The sequence below is a fragment of the Salvelinus fontinalis genome, chromosome 15 (assembly GCF_029448725.1).
Source record: "Salvelinus fontinalis isolate EN_2023a chromosome 15, ASM2944872v1, whole genome shotgun sequence".
NCBI classification, from domain to species: Eukaryota; Metazoa; Chordata; class Actinopteri; order Salmoniformes; family Salmonidae; genus Salvelinus; species Salvelinus fontinalis.
The window spans coordinates 33101820-33124598 of NC_074679.1; the positions used below are offsets into that span (position 1 = coordinate 33101820).

General features: G+C 43.5%; 1 protein-coding gene across 2 annotated transcripts in view; it reads right to left on the reverse strand.

The window, feature by feature from the left end:
- The window catches only part of aqr (aquarius intron-binding spliceosomal factor), a 58900-nt gene that overhangs the window by 11636 nt on the left and 24485 nt on the right, over positions 1-22779 (reverse strand). For both annotated transcript variants that reach the window (XM_055863495.1, XM_055863496.1), the window contains exons 23-31: positions 22398-22508; positions 20976-21085; positions 16915-17050; positions 15275-15484; positions 12737-12874; positions 12576-12647; positions 11170-11357; positions 9818-9989; positions 4004-4174 (exon numbers count right to left, since the gene is read on the reverse strand). In XM_055863495.1, coding sequence (XP_055719470.1) covers positions 4004-4174; positions 9818-9989; positions 11170-11357; positions 12576-12647; positions 12737-12874; positions 15275-15484; positions 16915-17050; positions 20976-21085; positions 22398-22508 — 1308 coding nt within the window. The remainder of the gene's footprint in view (positions 1-4003; positions 4175-9817; positions 9990-11169; positions 11358-12575; positions 12648-12736; positions 12875-15274; positions 15485-16914; positions 17051-20975; positions 21086-22397; positions 22509-22779) is intronic.

Consider the following 22779-nt stretch of genomic DNA (forward strand, 5'->3'; position numbering starts at 1 on the left):
CATTGTTGTATCTCTGGTCTCGCTCTGCTCTCCCCTTCTTCCCTCTTGTTCATGTGCCTGTAGGTAACTACTGAAGACCGTAAGCAGGAAATTCCACGGTAACAGAGGGACACTGACTCATACAACCATACGTACAAGGACAACTTTGAACAATTTCCACAGAACATGATGTATTTTCTACTTGAACAGTGCAGATGCAAATGTTGGTAATAGAATGATGACACCAACAGCACAATCCGGCATCTGCACTGTTCTTCAAGTAGATGTTTTTTTGATGTAAAATGTTCTGTGGAAATTGTTAAAAGTAGTTCTTGTACATATAGTTGTATGGTTGATTTATTTAGCAACCAATGTTTTTTGTTTGACATACATTTTAAAGCGAAAAATCTGAGTCTCCGTGAACCTTTTCCGGGGTATTGCCCATGCCTAATTGTTCCATCTTTCACTTGGTTGAGTGGGTTCCCAGGGCTATGCTGGGGGTAGTGAGAGGTCAGCAACCCACACAGAGGTGGCAATGGTAGAGAATTATAACCATCTTTATGACTCCGTCGTCCAAACTCTGAGTCCATCTGTATGAGTGTCCCTGTGTGTAGCAGCGCCCTACCACTGCTTTCAGAAAATTAACCTACCGGGAGAGAAGGGGAGATTGATTTCAGTGCAGGCTCCTAACATCCCTCCACCTGTCATTCTCCCTCTCCCTTCATCCCTCCCTACCCAGCATCGTAGTGAATAACTAGGTGGACTAACCTTATCGCTTTTGTTACAGGTTCTATCAATGTCAATCTAAATTAGCCCTGACCCGCCTATGAATGTGTATATGAGCGTGATCGCTCTAAATCGAGTTTGCATTAATCAAACTCGATTTAGCGTTTGCGCATTAATCAAATGACCCCGTCACCCAGTTAAAGTAGTAGGTTAAACACAGGAAACGGCTTTAGTGTTTATAAAAATATCTATTCGTCACCATTCTAAAGTCCGGGTTTGGCCGGTTTAGGCAGTCATTGTAAATAATAATTTATTCTCAAATGACTCACCTAGTTAAATGTATATATATTTTTTAAATAAAGTATTTAAAGAGAGCACTTTAACATTGCCTCAGTAACTACAACAAGTCCTTAAAAATGCATAGTATGCTAAAAATTTGAGATATGTTAAACTTGCTACCGATGCATATGTATGTGAACAGTTCCTAAGACTCAGTGTACTGTGGTCCACAGTGGAATATAGAGCTATTCAAACCCAGGGCCTTGAGGTGCGTAGCACAACACTGCAGATTTTCATCATTCACCTCTAACAAGGGACGGCTTCAGCCCCGGTTGGAACACTATCTGGCTAATTAGTGGCAGTTTCAGTTAACTGACTAAATAAAGGAAACACTTGATTAAATTAGGGATGAAGTATATTGAAAGCAGGTGCATGCACACAGGTGTGGTTCCAAAGTTCATTATGAAATTAACATCCCATCATGCTTAGTCATGTACAGTGCATTCGGAAAGTATTCAGACCCCTTGACTTAAAAAATAAATAATAATCTGCGTTGTCTTGGCTGTGTGCTTAGGGTCGTTGTCCTGTCCCTGCCGTTGAAAAACATCCCCACAGCATGATGCTGCCACCACCAAGCTTCACTGTAGGGATGGTGCCAGGTTTCTTCCAGACGTGACACTCAGCATTCAGGCCAAAGAAGTTCAATCTTGGTTTCACCAGACCAGAGAATCTTGTTTCTCATGGTCTGAGAGTCCTTTAGATGCCTTTTGGCAAACCCCAAGTGGGCTGTCGTGTGCCTTATACTGGGGGGCTTCTGTTGGCCACTCTATCATAAAGGCCTGATTGGTGGAGTGCTGCAGAGATGGTTGTCCTTCTGGAAGGCCCCCCCACAGTGGAACTCTGGAGCTCTGTCAGAGTGACCATCGGCTTCTTAGTCACCTCCCTGACCAAGGCCCTTCTCCCTCGATTGCTCAGTTTGGCTGGGCGGCCAGCTCTAGGAAGAGTCTTGGTGGTTCCAAACTTCTTCCATTTTAAGAATGATGGAGGCCACTGTGTTCTTGGGGACCTTCAGAAATGTTTTGCTACCCTTCCCCAGATCTGTGCCTTGACACAATCCTGTATTGGAGCTCTACAAACAATTCCTTAAACATCATGGCTTGGTTTTTGCTCTGACATGCACTGTGGGACCTTACATAGACAGGTGTGTGCCTTTCCAAATCATGTCCAATCGATTGAATTTACCACAGGTAGACTCCAATGAAGTTATAGAAACATCAAGGATGATCAATGGAAACAGGACACACCTGTGCTCAATTTTGAGTCTCAAAGCAAAGGGTCTGAATACTTATGTAAATAAGGTATGTTTTGTATTTTGTTTTTATACACTTGCAAATTTTTCCGAAAAACCTGTTTTTGCTTTGTCATTTTAGACAAAGCTGTAACGTAACAAAATGTAGAGAAGGTCCAAATCTGTGTTGCCTTACCCTCATGGGCTGTCCAAAGAATGGGTTTCGGTGTATTTACATGGTTTGGTGTGCGTGTCCGGGTTTCCGTTAGCCGGTAAAAGCCGTTTTTTGGCCGATCTTTTTCTCAAGCTGATAAATAAAATAGGCAACTTTGCAATCCCATTGCAAAATAATGCTTTTTAGCCTATGAATTTATGAAAATACCAGTCGATGTAAATACAGCATATACTCATCGGTCTATAGGTACATTTACATAATTTTGTGGAATTAAATTGCTGTGTATTTTCGGTAGTCGTTATGATTCTTATTCATCGCACACGCACAGCATACAGATACAGAGCCTAGTTAGAGAGGAAAATCTGTCAGACAGCGTGAGAGCTGCTGCTGCTACAGCTCCTGTTGCTGCTGGAGTGAAACGTGCTTTTAGAAGCTCAATCATTAAGCAACAATTCTAAATGCAATCGCGTGCAAAAATTGTTTTGATGGCCACGATAAAAAAATACCTACTATTTTATTTTTCAAACTGGTAATTGAAGCGCGTTTCCCATTCAAGTGCATTGGCAACGGTAGGCATGCATCAGCGCGTCACACGACTTTGCAATGAGCTGGAGGCGGTACGCATTTTGAAAACATACCTAATTGTGTGAAATCGGAATATTTTACTTAATATTATGTCATACCGTGCTTCAAAGTAGCCTAGTCAAAATCAGTTTCTATAAATGTGGAGGCAATTTACTCTTTAAAGACTTCCATATGCCATTGAAAAAAGTTGCCTATTTCTCTCATGTTCTATTGCTTTCAAAACAACTTTGTTTCATTGTTCAGTAGCCAAAGGAACAATCCCTTTCATATTAGCAACCCATGCTAGTTGCTGCATCTTTAGATCTCCCATCTTTCAACATCGATAAGGGATAATGTAATCTCTGTCACATGAAACCGCTGGCATGTGCAGTGCACTTTTGACAACGGTGTTCTCCCGCTAATAGCATTATTGAACTTACATTTGCGCGTGGTCTACTTCCTTGTGCACATTGCTTAGCTTATGTGAAGAAATAGTTTATCAACATTTGAAGTTAATGTTCTGATCCGTTGCATCAGCCTCATTCATTTTTAATGTGTTTTTTTCCCAAATGTCTTGTATGAATTTGGGATCTATCGTCCCACAACTGTCCCAGAGTCTGTTTGGAATTTCTTTCTCAACAAGCTGACCAATAGAATAGGTAAATTTCTCTACTATGGGGGAAAGTAGATTGACAGGCTAGTGATGTTATTTGTTCCTCATCTTGTCTGAGGAAAAGTATATGTGGACAGTTATTCTAACATCTTCAAAGCTTCCTCTGAGTTGCATGTTCTGTTAAGATGAATTACCATCATCTACATGTGATTTCTGTCATTCTGAGCACAGTGGGTAAAAGCCCTACTCAGGTTACGCACCCAATACATATGGGTCCGGTACATTTCTCAAATGTCCAGTAAAATAAAATGCTGCCGGTCAACTCTGGTGTGTGTGTGTGTGTGTGTGTGTGTGTGTGTGTGTGTATATGAGACCTTACCTTGTTGGGCTGTCCAAAGAAGGGGTTCCCAGCACAGCGCTGGTTGATGACGTCTCTGATGAGGTGTTTCTGTCCATTGTAGGTGGTGAGGATGCTGATCCTGTCGGCAGGGTAACCCAACAGACGCATGTACATGAACAGAGCGACACAGTACTCTGCCTCACCCAGATTCTAGAGGGAGGGAGGGGAGGGCAGGTTAGATAACACGTTTTGCACACAGAGGAAATTAAACAAAATACTATTACAAATACAAAAACCAATTTCCTGGCGTATGAGAATGTTTTCCCCCTACTCGTTTTAATGGGCCTATATTACATAGGGGAGAAAGTGAGATGATTACAAAAGTGTTCATGTTCGTAATACAAATTTATTTCCACAGTAAAGTCAAACTCTTTTAGTACCCAGAGAGCATCCGTCCTTTAGGGTAATGTAAACCATTGTGTGTGTATATGAAATCTGTGCCCAAGCGGTGGTTGGTGTGACACACAGTGGGGTTTGAGAGGCATCTCTCCCCCTCCCCAGCCTGGGGCTCTGCTAGACAGCTAGCCATGGAATCTCATCAAAACAACATACCTCTGTTTCTGTTCCCTCTGACCTGGATGGACCCCATTAATATGACTAAGGCCAGGAGATTTTCCTGACTATGTGATCTGACCAGGAAATACTCTGGGCCCCAGTTTGAAGCCCAGAGACACTCCCTAGGATACAGACATGCAGTAAGGCACACATATCCACCCATCAGAGGAGACATCTGTGTGTGTGTGTGCTTGCGTGTGGCGTATCCAGTAGTTGTGCCCGTCTGTCTCATGTCACTGCTTAATACAAATGTGATCTAATGTGCCCAAACTCCAGATATCGCAGTAACCATGGCAACAGCTGCCTCTGCCCATCGCCTCAGTTTGAGTGTAACGGCCCAGGACTGGCATGTGCCTGAGAGCAAGGAAGATGGGAAGGAAAGAATATGTGGCTGTGGCACACTCCTCTACCCCTTAACACTAAAACCGCTGGGCCTCGAGGGCCCCACCCCTTCAAGCTAATGAGCAGTCATTCTGACTGCAACATTATAACAGTGTAATTAATACATTTCATATATGCTATCGCTCCCCAAAAAATGTGGTTGTGTTTATGAAGGTCTAAGGCACGGTCAGCAAGACGCGCGGTCAATCGATGAAAACAGCAGTAGTCTAAACATCTTTTTAAGCACCAAGTGTGCTGGATAAATAGTGAAAATCAGCACAAACACAATAGTGGCATTGTAATAAATATAGGTGTCAATATGACAGCAGTCAGAAATAGTCTATTTATACGTCAGATACTGTGGCGAATTTGTCTGTTTGTCATCAAAATGGAGGTAACGCATGATCTCTGAAGCGACCCTGTGACATGGTTTCTCCAAAGAAAAGTATCCCATACATGTCTGACCAGAAGCTCTCCATATACACACTCTTCCCACCGAATGCTCCACGGTACAGGATGGAAATGAATGCTTCCCAGCTCATCAACAGACAGGGTCTCCTTGCTTAGCCACAGTAAAGTCTCTGAATGCTGTAACATGCCCATGTCACATAAACAATGAAAGCTGGTGAGGGCATTGCTGATGTGTTCTGCTTGAGATGAAGGGCCTGCTGTCTCACTGATGACATTTTGTACTGATAAATTGTCCCGTAGCATTGTCACTGGCTTGTTCCATCTAAAAACGGTGCAGTCCTTTCCTCTCTCCTGTCTCACCGTTTCATTTGGTAGTGGCACGGGGCACTTGCTCAGTGTGCACTGTTCTGGCTTTTTTGTGCCTCGGAGGTGTAGGTTATTCAGGCTGAGGCTCAGAATCAGGAGAACAATCAGAAATGTCATGATTAATTTCTTCCTCGCCAGAGTTTATAGCAGCATGTGCATCCATCCATCTTGGTCTTCATGCGTAATTTACAATGGCAAGCTCTCACTGTGTACTCCAAGTAGACTGATAAAACTGCTTGGATTTGGTGGAAAGATACAAAAAAGTCAAATATACCAATACAAATGGCCCACTCTGTTCTTCATGACAATTGGTGATTACATAATTTTGCATTGTTCGCTTCCCTTCACTCATCATACTTTACGTCATTTCATTGGTTCTTGTGTGTGAGAAATTAGTTTTGGTATAGTTTAGGTTCAGTTGAGGCAATTATGTGGGTGATTATCAACTGGGCACGGCCCATTACACTGTCGGGAGAAGGAGCGGAGCAGACCCAACTGTCAGGAAGATGAGCAATAGGGGGAAAACCCATAAAAAAAAGACATGCCACCATAAAAGTGGTTATAACTCGCTCCGTTAGTGACATTAAGATTTTAACAGCAGCAGCATGTTACGGTATTATAGACTTATTTAGGAAAAGCCCGTGATGGAGGCATGACTTTAAAAATGGCAGATTCATGTTTTTTCATTCATGAGCAGTCAAAATGACTGCCTTAGCGGTTCTAGCATTTAGGAAAATTAAAGAGTTAAAAGTTCTCAGTTGAACTACTGTAGAATCAGGGCTGAGTGAAAGATACTGAGAATGTAATGGACTGGTAAATACACAGACATGCTAAAGTAATCCATCTAATGTTAACCTTTTCCAATGACCAGTGACTTCAATCTCCTCTAGCTCCCATCAGTGATCTACTGAATAATGAAGTGAGGCTAAAACCATATACAGTATAGTCCAGTGGTTCCCAATCGGGGGTACATGAGAAGGCTCATTAGACCATTGGCCTACTGGTCAAATCCACCAGGGTACTTTGTGGGTTTTCAGGACAGAAAACAATGTGATTCGGGGTACAGTAACCAAAAAAGGTTGGGAATCACTGGTCTAGTGTACATCACAACCATACCTTGTGTGTCATTTTACAACTATATGAGATGTGGATTAATAAGGGGAAACATTTTCATTTTATGGCCCATTGCAAGTGTGTGTACAGAGCAGGGGCACTCACAATGATCTTGAGGGGTTGCAGTATTAACGTAAAATGTACTTTAGCAAATGAGCCATGCCAAAGAGACAGGGGGATAGATCTGTTGGCTAGGTCTCCTGTTGCTAGTGCCCAATGGAGTGCCTTGAGCTAGAGTGTGTGATGGGGGGAGGGGGCTGTTTGAACAGCTGTGACGGGCATTCACCACACTTTGACACTATTGCCTCTCCAGAGTCCAACTCACCCCTCTAATCTCTTGATGTGGGTGTATATGTGGTGGGGGCCACTACCCCTCTGGTCTCAGGACAAGAGTGCTTAAGGGGGGTGAGTATTTATGAGATGTGGTACATTTCCTTGTAGCGCCTGAAAGTGGCAATAGGAAAACAGAGAGGAGCTCATGTGATCTGATGTACAGACCGAGAGACACATGCTCCTCATTTAACCAACAATGGGCAGATTCAGCACACACACGCATACCAGGGCTTCCGTTAGCCAGTAACAGCCGGTTTTTTGCCCCCCCCCCCCCCCCCAAAATATGAAAAAACGATACATCTAATTGCCGCAGGCCACTTGTCCAGGAGAATGAAAAAAATTCCATTGTGAAATAATGCTTTTTAGCCTATTCGTTGCCGGAAATACCAGTTGAGGAAAAACATTTACCGGTCATGCTGATCGGTCTACAGGTTCATTTGCATAATTAAATTGCCTAGTGTATCACGTGCACAGTATACAGATACAGCTCTGTCATAAAGCTGCTGCTACAGCTACTCAATCAGTTTGTTCGTTGCTGCTGGAGTGAAACAAGCTTTTACAAGGGAAATTATTGCGCAACAATTTTAAAAAGCAATCACGTGTTAAAAACAGTTTTGATGGCCACGATTAAAAAGAGCTACTATTTAATTTCGCAACTGGTAATTGAAGCGTGCTTCCCATTCGCCATTTAAGTACATAGGCAACGGTAAACACGCTTCAGCACTTCACACACCACGTTGCAATGACCTGGAGGGAGTATGCATTTCAAAAACATATACTTCAGCTCTTAAAACCGGAACGTTTACCCTTATATTATGAGTCAAGTCTTACCTCGCTTCAAAGTAGCCTCGGCAAAATCTGATTCCGACCATAAAAACGTGGAGGCAATTCTTTAATAAAGACCTCCATATACCATTGAAACCAGAAGCTTATTTCTCTCATGTTCTATTGGTTTTCAAATCAACATTGTCATTGTCCAGTAGCGTAAGACTACATCTTTATATCTCTCCTCTTCCTAGATTTCTAACTGCTATTTTCTAATCAGTCACATGAAACCACTAACATCGGAGGTGCCATTTTGACAAAGTGTTTTCCTGCTCATGGCATTAGGGAATGAACATTTGTGCCTAGCCTACTGCTTGTGTGCGTTGGTGCGCTTATAATGTGAAGAAATAATCGTTTATCAACATTTTAACCTAAACGTTCTGATCTGTTGCATCAGCCTCATTGCTTTTAATTTTTTTTTGGTTGTATGAATTTTTGGGATCTATCGTCCCACAACTGTCCCAGAGTCGGTTTGGAACAGGCCATTTCTTTCTCACACGGACAAGCTGACCAATAGAATAGGTCAACTTCTCTACTATGGGGGAAAGTAGATTGATAAGCTAGTAATTTTGCTGTTATTTACTCATCTTTCTGGCTAAGGAAAAGGAAATGTGGACAGTTATTCTAACATCTTCAAAGTATTATTGGCTGATATACCGTTGATACCAGAAACTGTGCAGGGTCTGCGGGATACAGGTTAAGTATAACTATAAGAAATATAAGATGTCAAATAAATGATATCCAGCTCAGAGCTCCAGTTATACATTGGTTTTGTTAACTTGCTTCTTGTTTACAGCAGAGACATTCAACCCTCTCCTGGGTCAAGATCTTTGTTGCCTAAATTGTTTTGTGCGTCCCCCCAGAAATAGCGCCCCTTTTTATACCCAGGTATGGCACAGAAACGGTATAGCAGCATGAACATCTGGCTACCGCCCAACCCTACTTCAAAGTGCGCATCAGAACTCCATAAGGACGACGCACGGCGCTGCATGTTCTGTTCAAATGTATCACCATAATCTAAACCTGATTTGTCATTCTGAGCACTGTGGGTGGAAGCCTTAATCAGATTACGCACCCAATGCATATGGGTCCGGTAAATCAAAATGCTGCCAGTCAAATGTCCGGCGCCACATTTTCCTAACGGAAACCCTGAGACGGAGACACACACACAAGAGACACACAAACAGACAGACACACACACACACAGACAGAGACACACACAGACAGAGACACACAGAAACAGACACAGAGACACAACAGACACACAGAAAAACAGAGACGCACAGACACACAGACAAAGACAGAGACACAGACACACAAACAGAAAGACAGACAGACACACAAACAGAAAGACAGACAGAGACACACAAACAGAAAGACAGACAGAGACACACAAACAGAAAGACAGACAGAGACACACAAACAGAAAGACAGACAGAGACACACAGAGACACACAGAGACAGAGACACACAGAGACAGAGACACACAGAGACAGAGACACACAGAGACAGAGACACACAGAGACAGAGACACACAGAGACAGAGACACACAGAGACAGAGACACACAGAGACAGAGACACACAGACACCAGCCTAAGCCACTTTCTAAGGAAAGACTAACTGCTAGAGTCATTAGCCTGTCCTGGGTGGCTCCAGTGTTAACGGTGAGCTAGTAATGAACATATCATCTGGGCTTGTTCTGAATCCATTAAGGTTTAAAATGAATGAATCCTTGAACAATAAACACTACTGTGGTGAGTGTGGGTGTACGCAAAGTGCTTGTTCCTGTATAAATGTGCATTATTAACCTGGTAGAAGTAAGGGTTGGGCTCGGACTCTCCCACTCCGTTGAAGTCCTCCACATTAACTAGCTGGAAGTCGAAGGTCAGGCCAGGGTTGGGGGCCTGGAACTGGGGCAAGAGCTGTACGTGGGGCAGGTTCCCCAGCTGCTTATAGCGCCAGTTATACAGGTTACACAGACTGGAGGAGAGATGGAGTACCATGTTAACATTCATTCATATGGTTAGAGAATGACACGTTAGTATTGAAAAGCTGCTACACACAGGATTTTGTAGAATGTTTACATTGTAATCTCAGAAAATGGCCAGAATTTATCTGCCACTGATAGTGGAATGATAGTGTTTCACAGTATTACTTACCCGCCAGTGTTGTGACCGGCCGTGATATTGGCCTTTGGATTTCTCCTGCCAGAGCGGAATCTGTTGCCAAACTGGGAAAGCTGTTCTGACTTTGTGGCTGGGTTATCTAGTGGAAACCGCTCTGTAATTTCCTAGCTGCAAAAATGCAATGTTCGCTCCATTTCAGTTTGTGAGAAAACAAGCACGGAATAGTGTACGGAATCACTGTACCATCTAAATCACAAACAAATATATTTTGAACAAAAAAAATTGTTTTACAGCTGTTTGAAGCAGCTTGTGATTTAGATGGTTTGTGATTAAGATGGTACAGTGATTCCGTACACTATTCCGTTCTTGTTTCCTCACATTACCTGAAATTGAGCGACAGTGTAGAATTTTCGCAACCAGGAAATTAGCGATGTCCATTAGATAACCCAGCCACAAATTCAAAACAGCTTTCCCAGCAGAAAGGCAAATATCACAGCCAATCACAATACTGGCAGGTAAGTAATAATGTGAAATACTATCATTTCCCTTTTAGCGCCAGATATATGATCAACATTTTCTGAAATTATAATGCAAAAATGTAAAACAAACCCTGTGTGTAGCACCTATAAAGAGAGATTCACTATTCACCACTCTAGCTTAGCATCCATGTTAGTTAGTATACAGTACATACTGAGGGCACTACTACTGATTAGCCAAGCCAATTAGCCAGGGAGCCATTCACGTGTATCAGCGGCTACTTAGAACCTATTGGATCACAGACATAACCAATTAAACCCTCCTGGCTAACAGACTAGTTATTTTTGTCTCGTCTTACGTTTAAGAGGATTAAGAGATGGCGCACACACACACACACACACTAAACCAAAAATGTTTGATAAATGTTTGATGATGAAAACTTCAAATGACTTTTTGCATGTTCAGACTTGTTTATGTTTGATTAGATTAAAATAATATGTAACGTATTCAGCATTTCTGTTTAACCATATTCTCTGTCCCCAGTGTGCCTAACCCACCTGGCGCGGGCACGTCCCTGAGCGTCCAGGTCAACGGTGGGCACCCCTAGGCGTACAAAGCGGGTGAACAGGGACTGCTCCATGTTGGAGTACTTCTGGAAGGCCATGTTCTTAATGACGGGGGGCAGCTGGTGGTGGTCTCCTATCATGATCCAACGCTTCAGCCTGCTGTAACCGTCCTCTGGGTTCTGGAGCGGGAGAGGAAAGATACAAGGTCAGTTCTTCTCCACAAAGTGTTCTTAGGGAAAACATTGTGCATTTCAAAAACGCCCATCACCAGCCCTGCACCTTGTCACACATCTGTTCTTCACCTTTCCTTCTCTCCATTCTCCTCTCTCTGCCTGTTAACTGAGTGGTGAACTTTGAACGCCATCTATCTGGCTGGTATATAATACTGGAAATGCAGGAGAGGAGAGGTAGGATAGAGACAGAGCGGAGCCTCACTAATGCGTTTACTATGCGTCTGCTGATTAGGAGGGAGAGTAATGAGGGCTTGACCCCAGACAAACCTGATATTACCAAGGCTCATAAGTCGAGCCTGATTCAATCACCGATAGGGACCCAATTGAAGGAAAATGAAAGGTGGGGGATGTGGATTCTCGTTACCGCCTGCGATGCTACAACAGCCACTCCAGCCACTTTAATAATGGGAATTGATGGAAATGATGTAAAAATGTATCACTAGCCACTTTAAACAATGCCACTTAATATAATGTTTACATAACATACATTACTCATCTCATATGTATATACTGTACTCTATCTACTGCATCTTGCCATCTTTATGTAATACATGTATCACTAGCCACTTTAAACTATGCCACTTTATGTTTATATACCCTACATTACTCATCTCATATGTATAGACTGTACTCTATACCATCTACTGCATCTTGCCTATGCCGTTCTGTACCATCACTCATTCATGTATCTTTATGTACATATTCTTTATCCCTTTACACTTGTGTGTATAAGGTAGTAGTTGTGGAATTGTTAGGTTAGATTACTTGTTGGTTATTACTGCATTGTCGGAACTAGAAGCACAAGCATTTCGCTACACTCGCATTAACATCTGCTAACCATGTGTATGTGACAAATAAAATTTGATTTGAACAGCAGGCATGATGGGTTTGGATGTTTGCGTTGGTTGGAGCGAGAGACTAAGAGGTCGTTGGCCAGGTTGATGTGGCTTAATGGTCTCCTCTTTAAACAGACCCTAGTGCCATCTGCTACCTGAAGCTACTAGGGCCCGGCATGATGACCCCATTAACAGTGGATGGACCCATTCATCCTGAGTGACAAGGAGTTCTCTTCTCAGGGGAAGTATAGACCTAAAAAAGGGCTTTAGAGCTGAACATTGGGGTTTAGCACCGGTGGGATTTTGGGGTCTGGCTGTAGTAATTTACCTGCAGCAGGAGAGGGATGAAGGTCTCTATCTCCAGGATCTGAGCTGCTTCCTCCATCAGGATGTTGTCATACTGAAAACACAAGAACATTTGTGTAAGTGACGAGTTGCCTCTGACCCGAGTTGTGTGTGTGATCATAGGGTGTGTAGTGTTTGTCTGACCTTGAAGCCCAGCTCTACCAGGTCATGGCGTTTGAGAGCAGCGTGGGTGCAGGTCATAGCGATGATCTTAGCCTCCTTCACGAGCAGGTACTTGGAACGGTCCAGTCCACTCCTCAGCAGCTCAAAGGCCCGGAACTCCTGATGGACACATACATACACACACACTAGTAAGAAGGTGGTTCATAGGGCTGGGGTTAGGGTTAAAGGTTAAATCGTCAGCATTGTCAGGTAGTGATGACTGGTTCAAAGGGCTGTACCACAGTGAGCAGATGTTTATCATTAGATGACACAATGGAATACAATTATCCTTGGATGTAAAAAACAAATGAAGGGTAATATAACACTTCGATCACATCCCCGTGGATGGAGGTTTAACTCAATGCTCTCAATAAACACAAAACATCTATGTCGGAAAAATGCTTTGGTGCCAAAATAGAGGACCATAATCAATTGTGTGTCCAGATATATGTCAAATGCTGTCATCTACAACAGGGAGGTCATGCAAGGCCGTACATTTATTTTAAATTATATATATTTTTTTAAAGTCCCATTCCATTACCTAAAAATAGGATTCTTAGAGATTCCATTGAAAAAATACCAAAACAAGGAATTAAATGTAAGAGTAATTGCACGTGACCTTGCTATGCTTTTAGGAAATTCTTGAGATCTCAAAACCGGATATCCTCATTTTCAGCAATCTCCTTGTCAGTCCTTTCTATCCTCAGGAGCAGGCAGGGGGAGCATTTTAAGGATATGGGTTACTGTTCAATAGAAGCTTAGTGAACAGCCGAGCACTTCAGAACAGATTCCATTACAGGGTTCTTCTGAATGGGAAAAGGAAGATTGGGGGTGTTTTCCTAAAAGAGACCGAAAGGGAGTCGCTTAAATTGAGAGAGACCAGGCAGAGATATCATAGCTCTATACTGCTGAGGATGAGAGTGGGCTAGTAGGCTAGTGTGGTTATTTTGAGACGGCCACATTTGCGGTCAAGGGGCTAGGGGGCTGAGGTGGAGCCTCAGAGGGAACTGGGAGAGATAAATATTTGATAAGTTACTATTTTTACAATAATATTAAATGCGACCAAAACATGTAATATTAATGAGGGCTATTTTTAACCCCCCCGTGGTTCCTCAACGGTTGAAGGGTGAAATGAAGCCGACTTTCTTCCTCCCTCCCTGGGAGGATTCGCGGAATGAAAGGAGAGAGGAAGAAAGAGGATAAACAGCATGAGGCTGGATGTAGAGAAACCCAAGCGGTAGACGGCTGTACACTGTGTTCCGGTTGTGTGTGTGTGTTGGCATCGTCTGCTGGGATGGCACCTCATAATACACAAACATCGTTAAAACACTCCTGGTAGTCAGCCAGGCAACAGAGCACTTTCATTCTCATGTGATTCTAGAGGGAGATTCTAACGTCTGAGTAGGGAGACAGACCGATATCTCTGCAGCAGCAGCACCATGCGTGAGGCTGAGTGAACATAGTGAGGTTCTCCCGTCTGATGTGATGGGGCCAGTGATACGAGGGAAGCCATATAAAAATCAAGGCCACACATACATGTTAGGATATTACCTCCAGTGAATAACTTCTTTATTGCTTCTGCGAGGCCTTCGCGTTGCTCCCATAAATCTCTAATGTTATTGTTATCTCTATATAAAGTCTGGGCGAACCAGGAGGGGCTGTATCTGAGCTGAGGTGCATGGCAAAGCGGTGTGCATGTTTGTATGTGTCCACAGAAGTCCGATTTCAGTGTGTGTGTGTGTGTGTGTGTGTGTGTGTGTGTGTGTGTAGGGAATGCAGAGTGAATGCAGGGGCCTGTAATCTTCCAGTTGCATCTAGGGAGACATGCAGTGGGTCCTGTGTCACTGCCAACGGGGGAGGAGGAGTAGCAGGGTGACATGTCATCATGTAATGCCAACACATGTCTTACAGAACACACTCAAACAGAGAGAGTGAGAAGAGGGAGAGGAGGGAGAAAAAGGGAGGCCGAGAGAGAGAGATACGTGGAGATAAAGGTGGTGGTGGATATGGAAAAGAAAAGAATTGCAGCATCTATCCAACCGCATCATATTACAAACTCCTAATATCACAACAGAAACAGCTGTTGAAATCTGATTCAATGTGATGTAACTGTGCCTGCAATGCTACTTCCTTAAAGAGTAGGATGTCCATAGAGAGGATCAGAATCAGACCAATCACGAGTGAGCCCAGGCAGACCTGTTATGGAGCCAATGGGGTAAACACAATCATGTGTTCAGTGAATGTGTTCCAGCTCCCACCTGCCCACACACACACACACACACAGCTGGCTAATGACCCATGAGGAACAGCCAATCTGCTGACATGGTGTGTGTGTGATACACACCTACCACTGACTGGGGTGAAGATGTGTGTGTTCAAGAGCTTGTGTGTGTGACATGTTGACCTGTGACAGAGTGAGGAGCTTCTTGGCGTGTTGAGCATGTGCCTTCATCTAGATAAACATGTGACGTGGGTGTGTGCGCCTCTACGTGATGCGTGTGTGTGTGTGGCCTGCCCTACCTCCAGCTGGGTAAAGATCTTCTTGATGTGTCGGTAGCAGCCCTCTGCAATGTCCATGTCTTCTTCGTAGGAGCGACCGTAGAACACAGGCTGGGGGGCGTTGGAGAAGTACTTATGGAAGGGGAAGTGTGCTGCCACGGCCTCGGCCTCCACCGGACAGCCCTGCTTAGACCGGACCTTGCTCATGTACTCTTCCCAGCGAGACATCACCTACAGCGGGGAGAGGGAGGACACCAGACAGACCCCTCCTGGATGTTACAGGTCTTGCTCTTTTTGGTATGCCGCACACATGCATACAGATACACACAGTTGAGTCCCATTCACAGAGAACGCATGCTTCTTCATTCAAACACACTCGTTGCATCACATACAAAAAGGCACGCACAATCAGACATGGACGCTAACACAGTCATCACACATTTTAGTGAGAATATAATGGGAAAAGAACAGAACAAAATATAAATTATATTTTTCGCTTGAGTGTCACAGGAGCGTGTGGAACCGTGATATATAGTGATACTTTGAAACAAAGGAACACAAACAACACAGCCTTAGGGAACTGTGGGACAACTTGCAATTTAATCAGTATTACAAATGGGGCTATAGCTTGGCCATCTGCTTTAATAGACTATAACGATTAACAGAGACCATTATCCACCCCTGATATTCTCCATCAGGAACATCTCCTCATGCTCATTACTTCCTGATGTCCAATCCCTTACAGGGTCTCTGAGTGGTAAGGTGACAGGGCAGATGAGGAGGAACAGAGAACACTCTTCATCTGACAGGAGTGCCCTGGCCTATACACAGAGACGTGTAACCATTTAGAAACCTTTATGACAATGTTATGGGAGATATTTTTGATGAGTTGTCCATGAAGTCGTGTAGATTGCTGGTGTCTGTTCTGCTTGTGTCTGTCCAAAGACAATAAAAAGCTTGATGACAATAGGAATCAGAGAAGAGCCCCCTGACTGGCATGGAGGATTTCATTGTGATGAGTGAGGGGTCTGGCATACACCATAGGTTCCATAAACCCCACTACAATACTGAGTCTGACACAATGACTGTGGTATCTGCTATTAAACCACCGTCTCCCTCACCAGCCTCCCGTGCTCCCAGTTCCATCTTACTGACAGCATGCCTCCTCAGTGAGAACTCTTCTTGATTTAGGCTATTGTATGAGCCATCTCAGGTTTTCTTAAGTTGACAGTTGCCTTGGGTAGTCATCTCTGTTTAAAAAGGCTCTGTTGTCTATTCTGGGCTGTTCTGATGCATCCTAGAGCCAGTATGCAGTATTTAGGTGACAGAAATAAACTGAGGATAATAAACTGACTATAATAGGGGTTGGTATAATATTTTGGTATTCGCTGTCGAAGGCAGATATGAAGTGAAAGGAAAATAGATAGGGACACTTATTGAACTGGGATGTTCAAGCGCAACATGGATAAGCAGACTTTATCCCCTTGAATTTTGATTTTAAAGATGCATTTTATTCTTAATTTTTGCAGGTGGGGCTATCAGGAATTATTGATTCATCTGGAAATGCATATGTCCTCCCTGTACTGGAAAGTTGCATACACACACACGTTCACATCCATATACGCACGCACCCAGAACCCACACATCCCTCCTGTACTGACCTGGTAGAGGTAGAAGTGTCCGGCGGTCTCACAGGTGTAAGACACGTCTCCAGGGACATCCAGACTCTCCTGCAGACGACCCACCTCTCTGAGGAGCTCCAGCCTCCTGGCCAGCACGTAGTTCACACGCCCATACCTGAACAACATTCCACATTACATCAGTCTTTTCATTCTATCAAAACCTCAACCCTGTTACGTTATTGGGACTTACTAGCGTCTTTTTTAAAATGTTTTTTTTATTATATTTTTTTTAATTTTTTTAAATGGAATTCCTTGATGGAAAATTATGTTGTTTGTGACGTTGATTATACCTAGTAACATGAACAACCCTATACAATCAGAACACCCTATTCTCATAGTGCTGATAACAGTCCCAACCTCCCCTACACAATGTCTGCCCTTTCAGAGTCGAGGATCATATCACGCCATTCTGAGGGGAAATGTTCATGTTGAGATCGGAAGCCTAAACCTTTGACACCACAGTCTAGGGATAGCGTTTTAAACCGCTAAAATGTTCATCCTACATTTACATTTAAGTCATTTAGCAGACGCTCTTATCCAGAGCGACTTACAAATTGGTGCATTCACCTAATGACATCCAGTGGAACAGCCACTTTACAATAGTGCATCTAAATCTTTTAAGGGGGGGGGGGGGGGGGGGGCAGAAGGATTGCTTTATCCTAGGTATTCCTTGAAGAGGTGGGGTTTCAGGTGTCTCCGGAAGAATCAGCTGCAAGCAACAAGGCAGCAGGCTTCAAGTGGATAATCAAAAGTATACGAAAACTAACTCAATGGCAGTGGTGGAAAAAGTACCCAATTGTCATACTTCAGTAAAAGTATAGATACCTTAATAGAAAATTACTCAAGTGAAAGTGAAATTCAACCAGTAAAATACTTAAGTATATTTAAAACCAAATACTTTTACTGAAGTATCAAAAGGAAATGTAATTGCTCAAATATACTTATGTCTCAAAAGTAAAAGTATAAATGCTTTAAAAATCCTTATATAAATGTAATCAAATCAAAATGTATTTGTCACATGCACCGACTAAAACAGGTGCAGACCTTACCGTGAACGGCTTACTTTCAAACCCTTAACCAACGTGTTTAAGAAAAATAGAGGTAAGAAAATATGTACTAAATAAACTAAAGTACCACAATAAAATAACGAGGCTACAGTATATACAGATACCGAGTCAATGTGCTGGGGAACAGGTTAGTCTAGGTCATTGAGGTAATATGTACATGTAGCTAGGGGTAAAGGGGCAAAGCAGACGGCAGCATTTTCTTGTTTTTAAAATGTATGGATAGCCAGGGGCATATTCCAACACCTAGACATTATTTACAAAAGATGAATGTGTTTAGTGAGTCCGCCAGAGGCAGTAGAGACGACCACGTGTTCTCTTGACAAGTGTATGAATTTAACAAATGTTCCTGTCCTGCTAAGCATTCAAATGCAACGAGCGCATTTTGATTGTCAGGGAAAATGGAGTAAAAAGTACATGATTTCTTTAGGAATGTAGTGAAGTAAAATTTGTCAAAAATATAAATAGTAAAGTACAGGTACCAAAAATACTTAAGTACTTTACACCCCTACTCAACGCTGGGTATTAAGTGTTGGTTGCTGAGGCGATGGGAAATAATTGCACAAAACTAATAGCTAGACGGACCAAATTTCCTTTGTCACTAATGTGTACCACTGATCAAATATATTATTTTCCACAATTGACTACTACTGAATAAATAAAGAAAAAAAGTTATTTTGATCAAACGGAAAAGATTAAATCACAGTAAAAACTTGTCATCTTGTCTAGTCAGGAATCCCGCCACAACAAACCAGAAAGCCAATTAGTATTAGTACGTGGCACTGGGACATGCCATGTCAGAGGTCACCCAGACACAGTGCTGTGTGTGAGATAGTTGAGGTAGGGACCTATAAATAGATATCCCACTAAGCTTCACAGCAGAGGATTCAAACAGAATTACACCGGCTGACGATCAAATAAAAGTGGCGACCTTGTTTCCCTCCTCACAAAAGCAGCCTTCTGCGCTACCATCCCAGGAGAGACCGAGAAAGAGAGAAAACGCAAACTGACCCATTTAGTCATGAAGAGCTTTCAACTTACACCCGTGTTCTCTGACCAACCAGTATTTCAATATCTTATTAAAACTTAACTGAGAGAAGGGAAACTGTGTATTTATAGCATTTGACATGTTTGATTAAAGGCAAAGTATTGTATATTAATGTCACTGTAAACTACCATTGGTTGAGCAGTGAGAACAGAGAAGGCCTCTATGCCTGTTCATTGTTCATCCCATACAGTAGTGTTAATTAGTTTCCCCAGCTTACTCCTTCCTCGTCATTGGACCGGAAGGATGGAAGGAGTGAATGTGGAGTCAGTGTGCATGTTCTTAGCAGCAGCTTAATCTGCCTCTCGTCCTGGTGCTGTAGCTAGCTTTAGCTGATCTGCATAATGCAATGGTGCACCTCCAGAGAGAGAGCTGTCACATCCACTCCTCATCTCTGCTTTATGCAACAAGGAGCTGTGTTCAGTTGGCAGGAAACAGGAGAAAACCATTCAGTTTTAAAACAGAAGAGGACCGTACATGAACTCCTAATACTAAGGTCGCAATTCAATACGATCTCGGGTTATAGGCATTGCGGCTTTTCCGATTGAGCCGACATACGCAGCGTTTACTGTAAATGGGATCTTTGCGAATGCGGAATCATTGCCTTTAAAAGCCGCAATGCCTTTGACCCGCGATCGGATTGAATCCCGGACTAAGGCTTTAGTGAGCCAAGGCTAGGTAAGGCCAGAATCTCTAGGTTTAGAGCAATGTCTGCCAATTTAATCAACACAGCTGACCCTATCCATGTATATTTCGTATCAGTAGACCTATTAGTTGTGGTATCCACTGACATTCTTTGAGCACACATCGTTTCCATTGGCTAAAGATGTAGTAGCCTAACCGGCAGACTCCATAAGGCTTCTGCTCTGATACAAGGCCTGAGGCTATTCATCCTCATGGAGGTTTATACTTGGTCTCAATGAACTAGTTAGTCCGTCTGACAGCAAGATCAAAGCTAGTCAAAATGGTCGCCGCACAAGCACTGAATATTAAATTAGGTTGGAACTACTTTAGACCAACATTTCTATTTTGGTCTTTAAAGCAGACTGACAATAATAAACAATACTTTTTAGGTGGTTTATATGAAGGTTTTGGGTCTCTCCCTTCCGCTCTTCCTCCCTCCCCCACTCAGTCTCAGGTATGTTGTAAATGGTTTCAGTTTGCTGGCTTTCCCATCTCCCTCCCGCTAGCAATGTCTGTGTGGTTAGGTCTCTGAGTCACAGTACCTCAAGGCATTGAATGAGACACATAGCCACACAAAGAATTCCCCCAGTTGCGTGGGTGGGTGAACTACTGCGGCTGCCCTGAGAATTCTAGCGTGTTTCCTACCGGTGAGACAATCTGCTCCCGGCATCTGTGTGCATGCACCAGGGGTCTGCATCAACGAGGGACCACCGAGGCCTCAAATCCACAGCCTAGCAAGGTCTTGAAGACACAACCAGTTTTGGTAGCCAATCGGTCCTCCAAATAAAACTCTAACAACACCACTTTTCATGACAAATGAGTCCTAAATGGGCCAGTGAGACCCTGTACAAGGCCCAAATGTTGTGAGCACTCATCAGGATGGAATGGTTGGTGGAAATAGGGGGGACAGCGAGCAAGTGTGAGCGCAGTAAGCCCTAATTAAGATAAAGCCATGACCAGGCTGGAGTGTATTGGGGGGTATCGAGTGGCTCTGTCTGACTTTGACTAATTATGAGTGGGAGTATATGGGGTATACTTGTCACTGTATGTATGTGTACTGCATGTGTGTAGCTGGTAGTGTGCTCAGATAGATGTATGCATGTGTAGATTTGTGTGTGAGGTCAGCTAGGAATGTGTGTGTAGTTGGGCGTGTGTGAGAGGGGGAGGGAGAGACGTGTGTGTGTGTGTGTGTGTGTGTGTGTGTGTGTGTGTGTGTGTGTGTAGCACCACATGTGGCATTCTTTCACCTGCTGAAGTCCTTCTCGGTTTCCAGTGCCTCCTCTCCGTGGCCCATACGCAGGAGGTGACGCTCGTCTATGTCCAGAGCCATGATCTTCTCAAACAGCTGGTTCAGAGCCTGGAACACACAGAACAGAGGTGAATGCCTGCGCACACATACCTCTTACAGTGTTGCAGGGTGAACAGAAAGGGGACAGGGCTTTTTGATTAAATACTGAGGCGAGTAGACTGGGGCACAGGGGAGCCTTTTAATTTTTCCTCCGTGACTTTAGGTTGGGATCTCAGTGATTAATGGCACCATTTTGGGGAGGATTGGTGAATTCCTCCTGCAGCAACTTTGCTTCCTAAAATATGATCAGTCAAGAGGTGAAGATCCTTTTCATAAAAAGCTTCCAACATGCAATACTTGTGACTATAAGGGCCATATCTATGAATATAGGGGCCCGTGTGTTATCCATAAGTTGCTTTGGATAAAAGCTTCTGCTACATGCAGAAGTGCATTGTGAAAGTACTCAGTCCCCTTCACTTTTCCCAATTTGTTACGTTACAGCCTTATTCCAAAATGTATTTAGTTGTCCCCCCCATCAATCTACACACAATACCCAATAATGACTAAGCAAAAACAGGTTATGAATCGGAGCACATTTATAAAAAACAGAAATAATCACATTTACGTAAGTATTCAGACCCTTTACTCAGTACTTTGTTGAAGCACCTTTGGCAGCAATTACAGCCTTGAGACTTCTTGGCTATGATGCTACAAGCTTGGCTGACCTGTATTTGAGGAGTTTCTCCCATTCTTCTTTGCAGATCCTCTCAAGCTCTGTCAGGTTGGATGGGGAGTGTCACTGCACAGCTATTTTCAGGTCTCTCCAGAGATGTTTGATTGGGTTCAAGTCTGGGCTCTGGCTGGGACACTCAAGGACATTGAGACTTGTCCCAAAACCACTCCTGTGTTGTCTTGGCTGTGTGCTTAGAGTCATTGTCCTGCTGGAAGGTGAACCTTCGCCCCAGTCTCAGGTCCTGAGCCCTCCGGAGCAGGTTTTCATCAAGGATCTCTCTGTACTTTGCTCCGTTCATCTTTCCCTTGATCCTGACTAGTCTCCCCGTTCCTGCTGCTGAAATACATCCCCACAGCATGATGCTGCCACCACCATGCTTCACCATAGGGATGGTGCCATGTTTCCTCCAGACGTGACGCTTGGCATTCAGACCAAAGAATTCAATCTTGGTTTCATCAGACCAGAGAAACCTGTTTTCGCTTTGTCATTATGGGGTAGTGTGTAGATTGATAACTTTTTTATTTAATACATTTTTGAATAAGGCTGTAACGTAACAAAATGTGGAAAAAGTCAAGGGGTCTGAATACTTTCCGAATGCACTGTATATACAGTATGTGTGAATTGAGTCCTTTTGGAGGCGTTTCCTACCTGGTTGGAGTGTGTGACTATGAGGGTTCTCTGCTCAGGGAAGTTGTGGTAGAGGTTGGAGATGATCTGGACGGCCACATCCGTCTTTCCTGTACCTGGAGGACCCACCACCTGAAAGAGAGAGGGAGGAGGGATAGAGAGAGAACACGAGGCAGTGAGAGAAAGTGCATGGAGGAGAAAAAGGAGAAGGTTGGTTAGCTAACAGAAAATGCCTCTGCCATCGGAGAGCACAGTGGTTCTGACAAGGCGGCCCTTTGCCTGTCAGAACACACACACAGTTTCACCCTCAGTGGATCAGACAGGACCGGTGTGTGTGAGTAGGGCTAAGGTGAGAAGTGCTTGGCATGCAAGGTCATCCTCCCTGCACTCACAGGCAAGGACA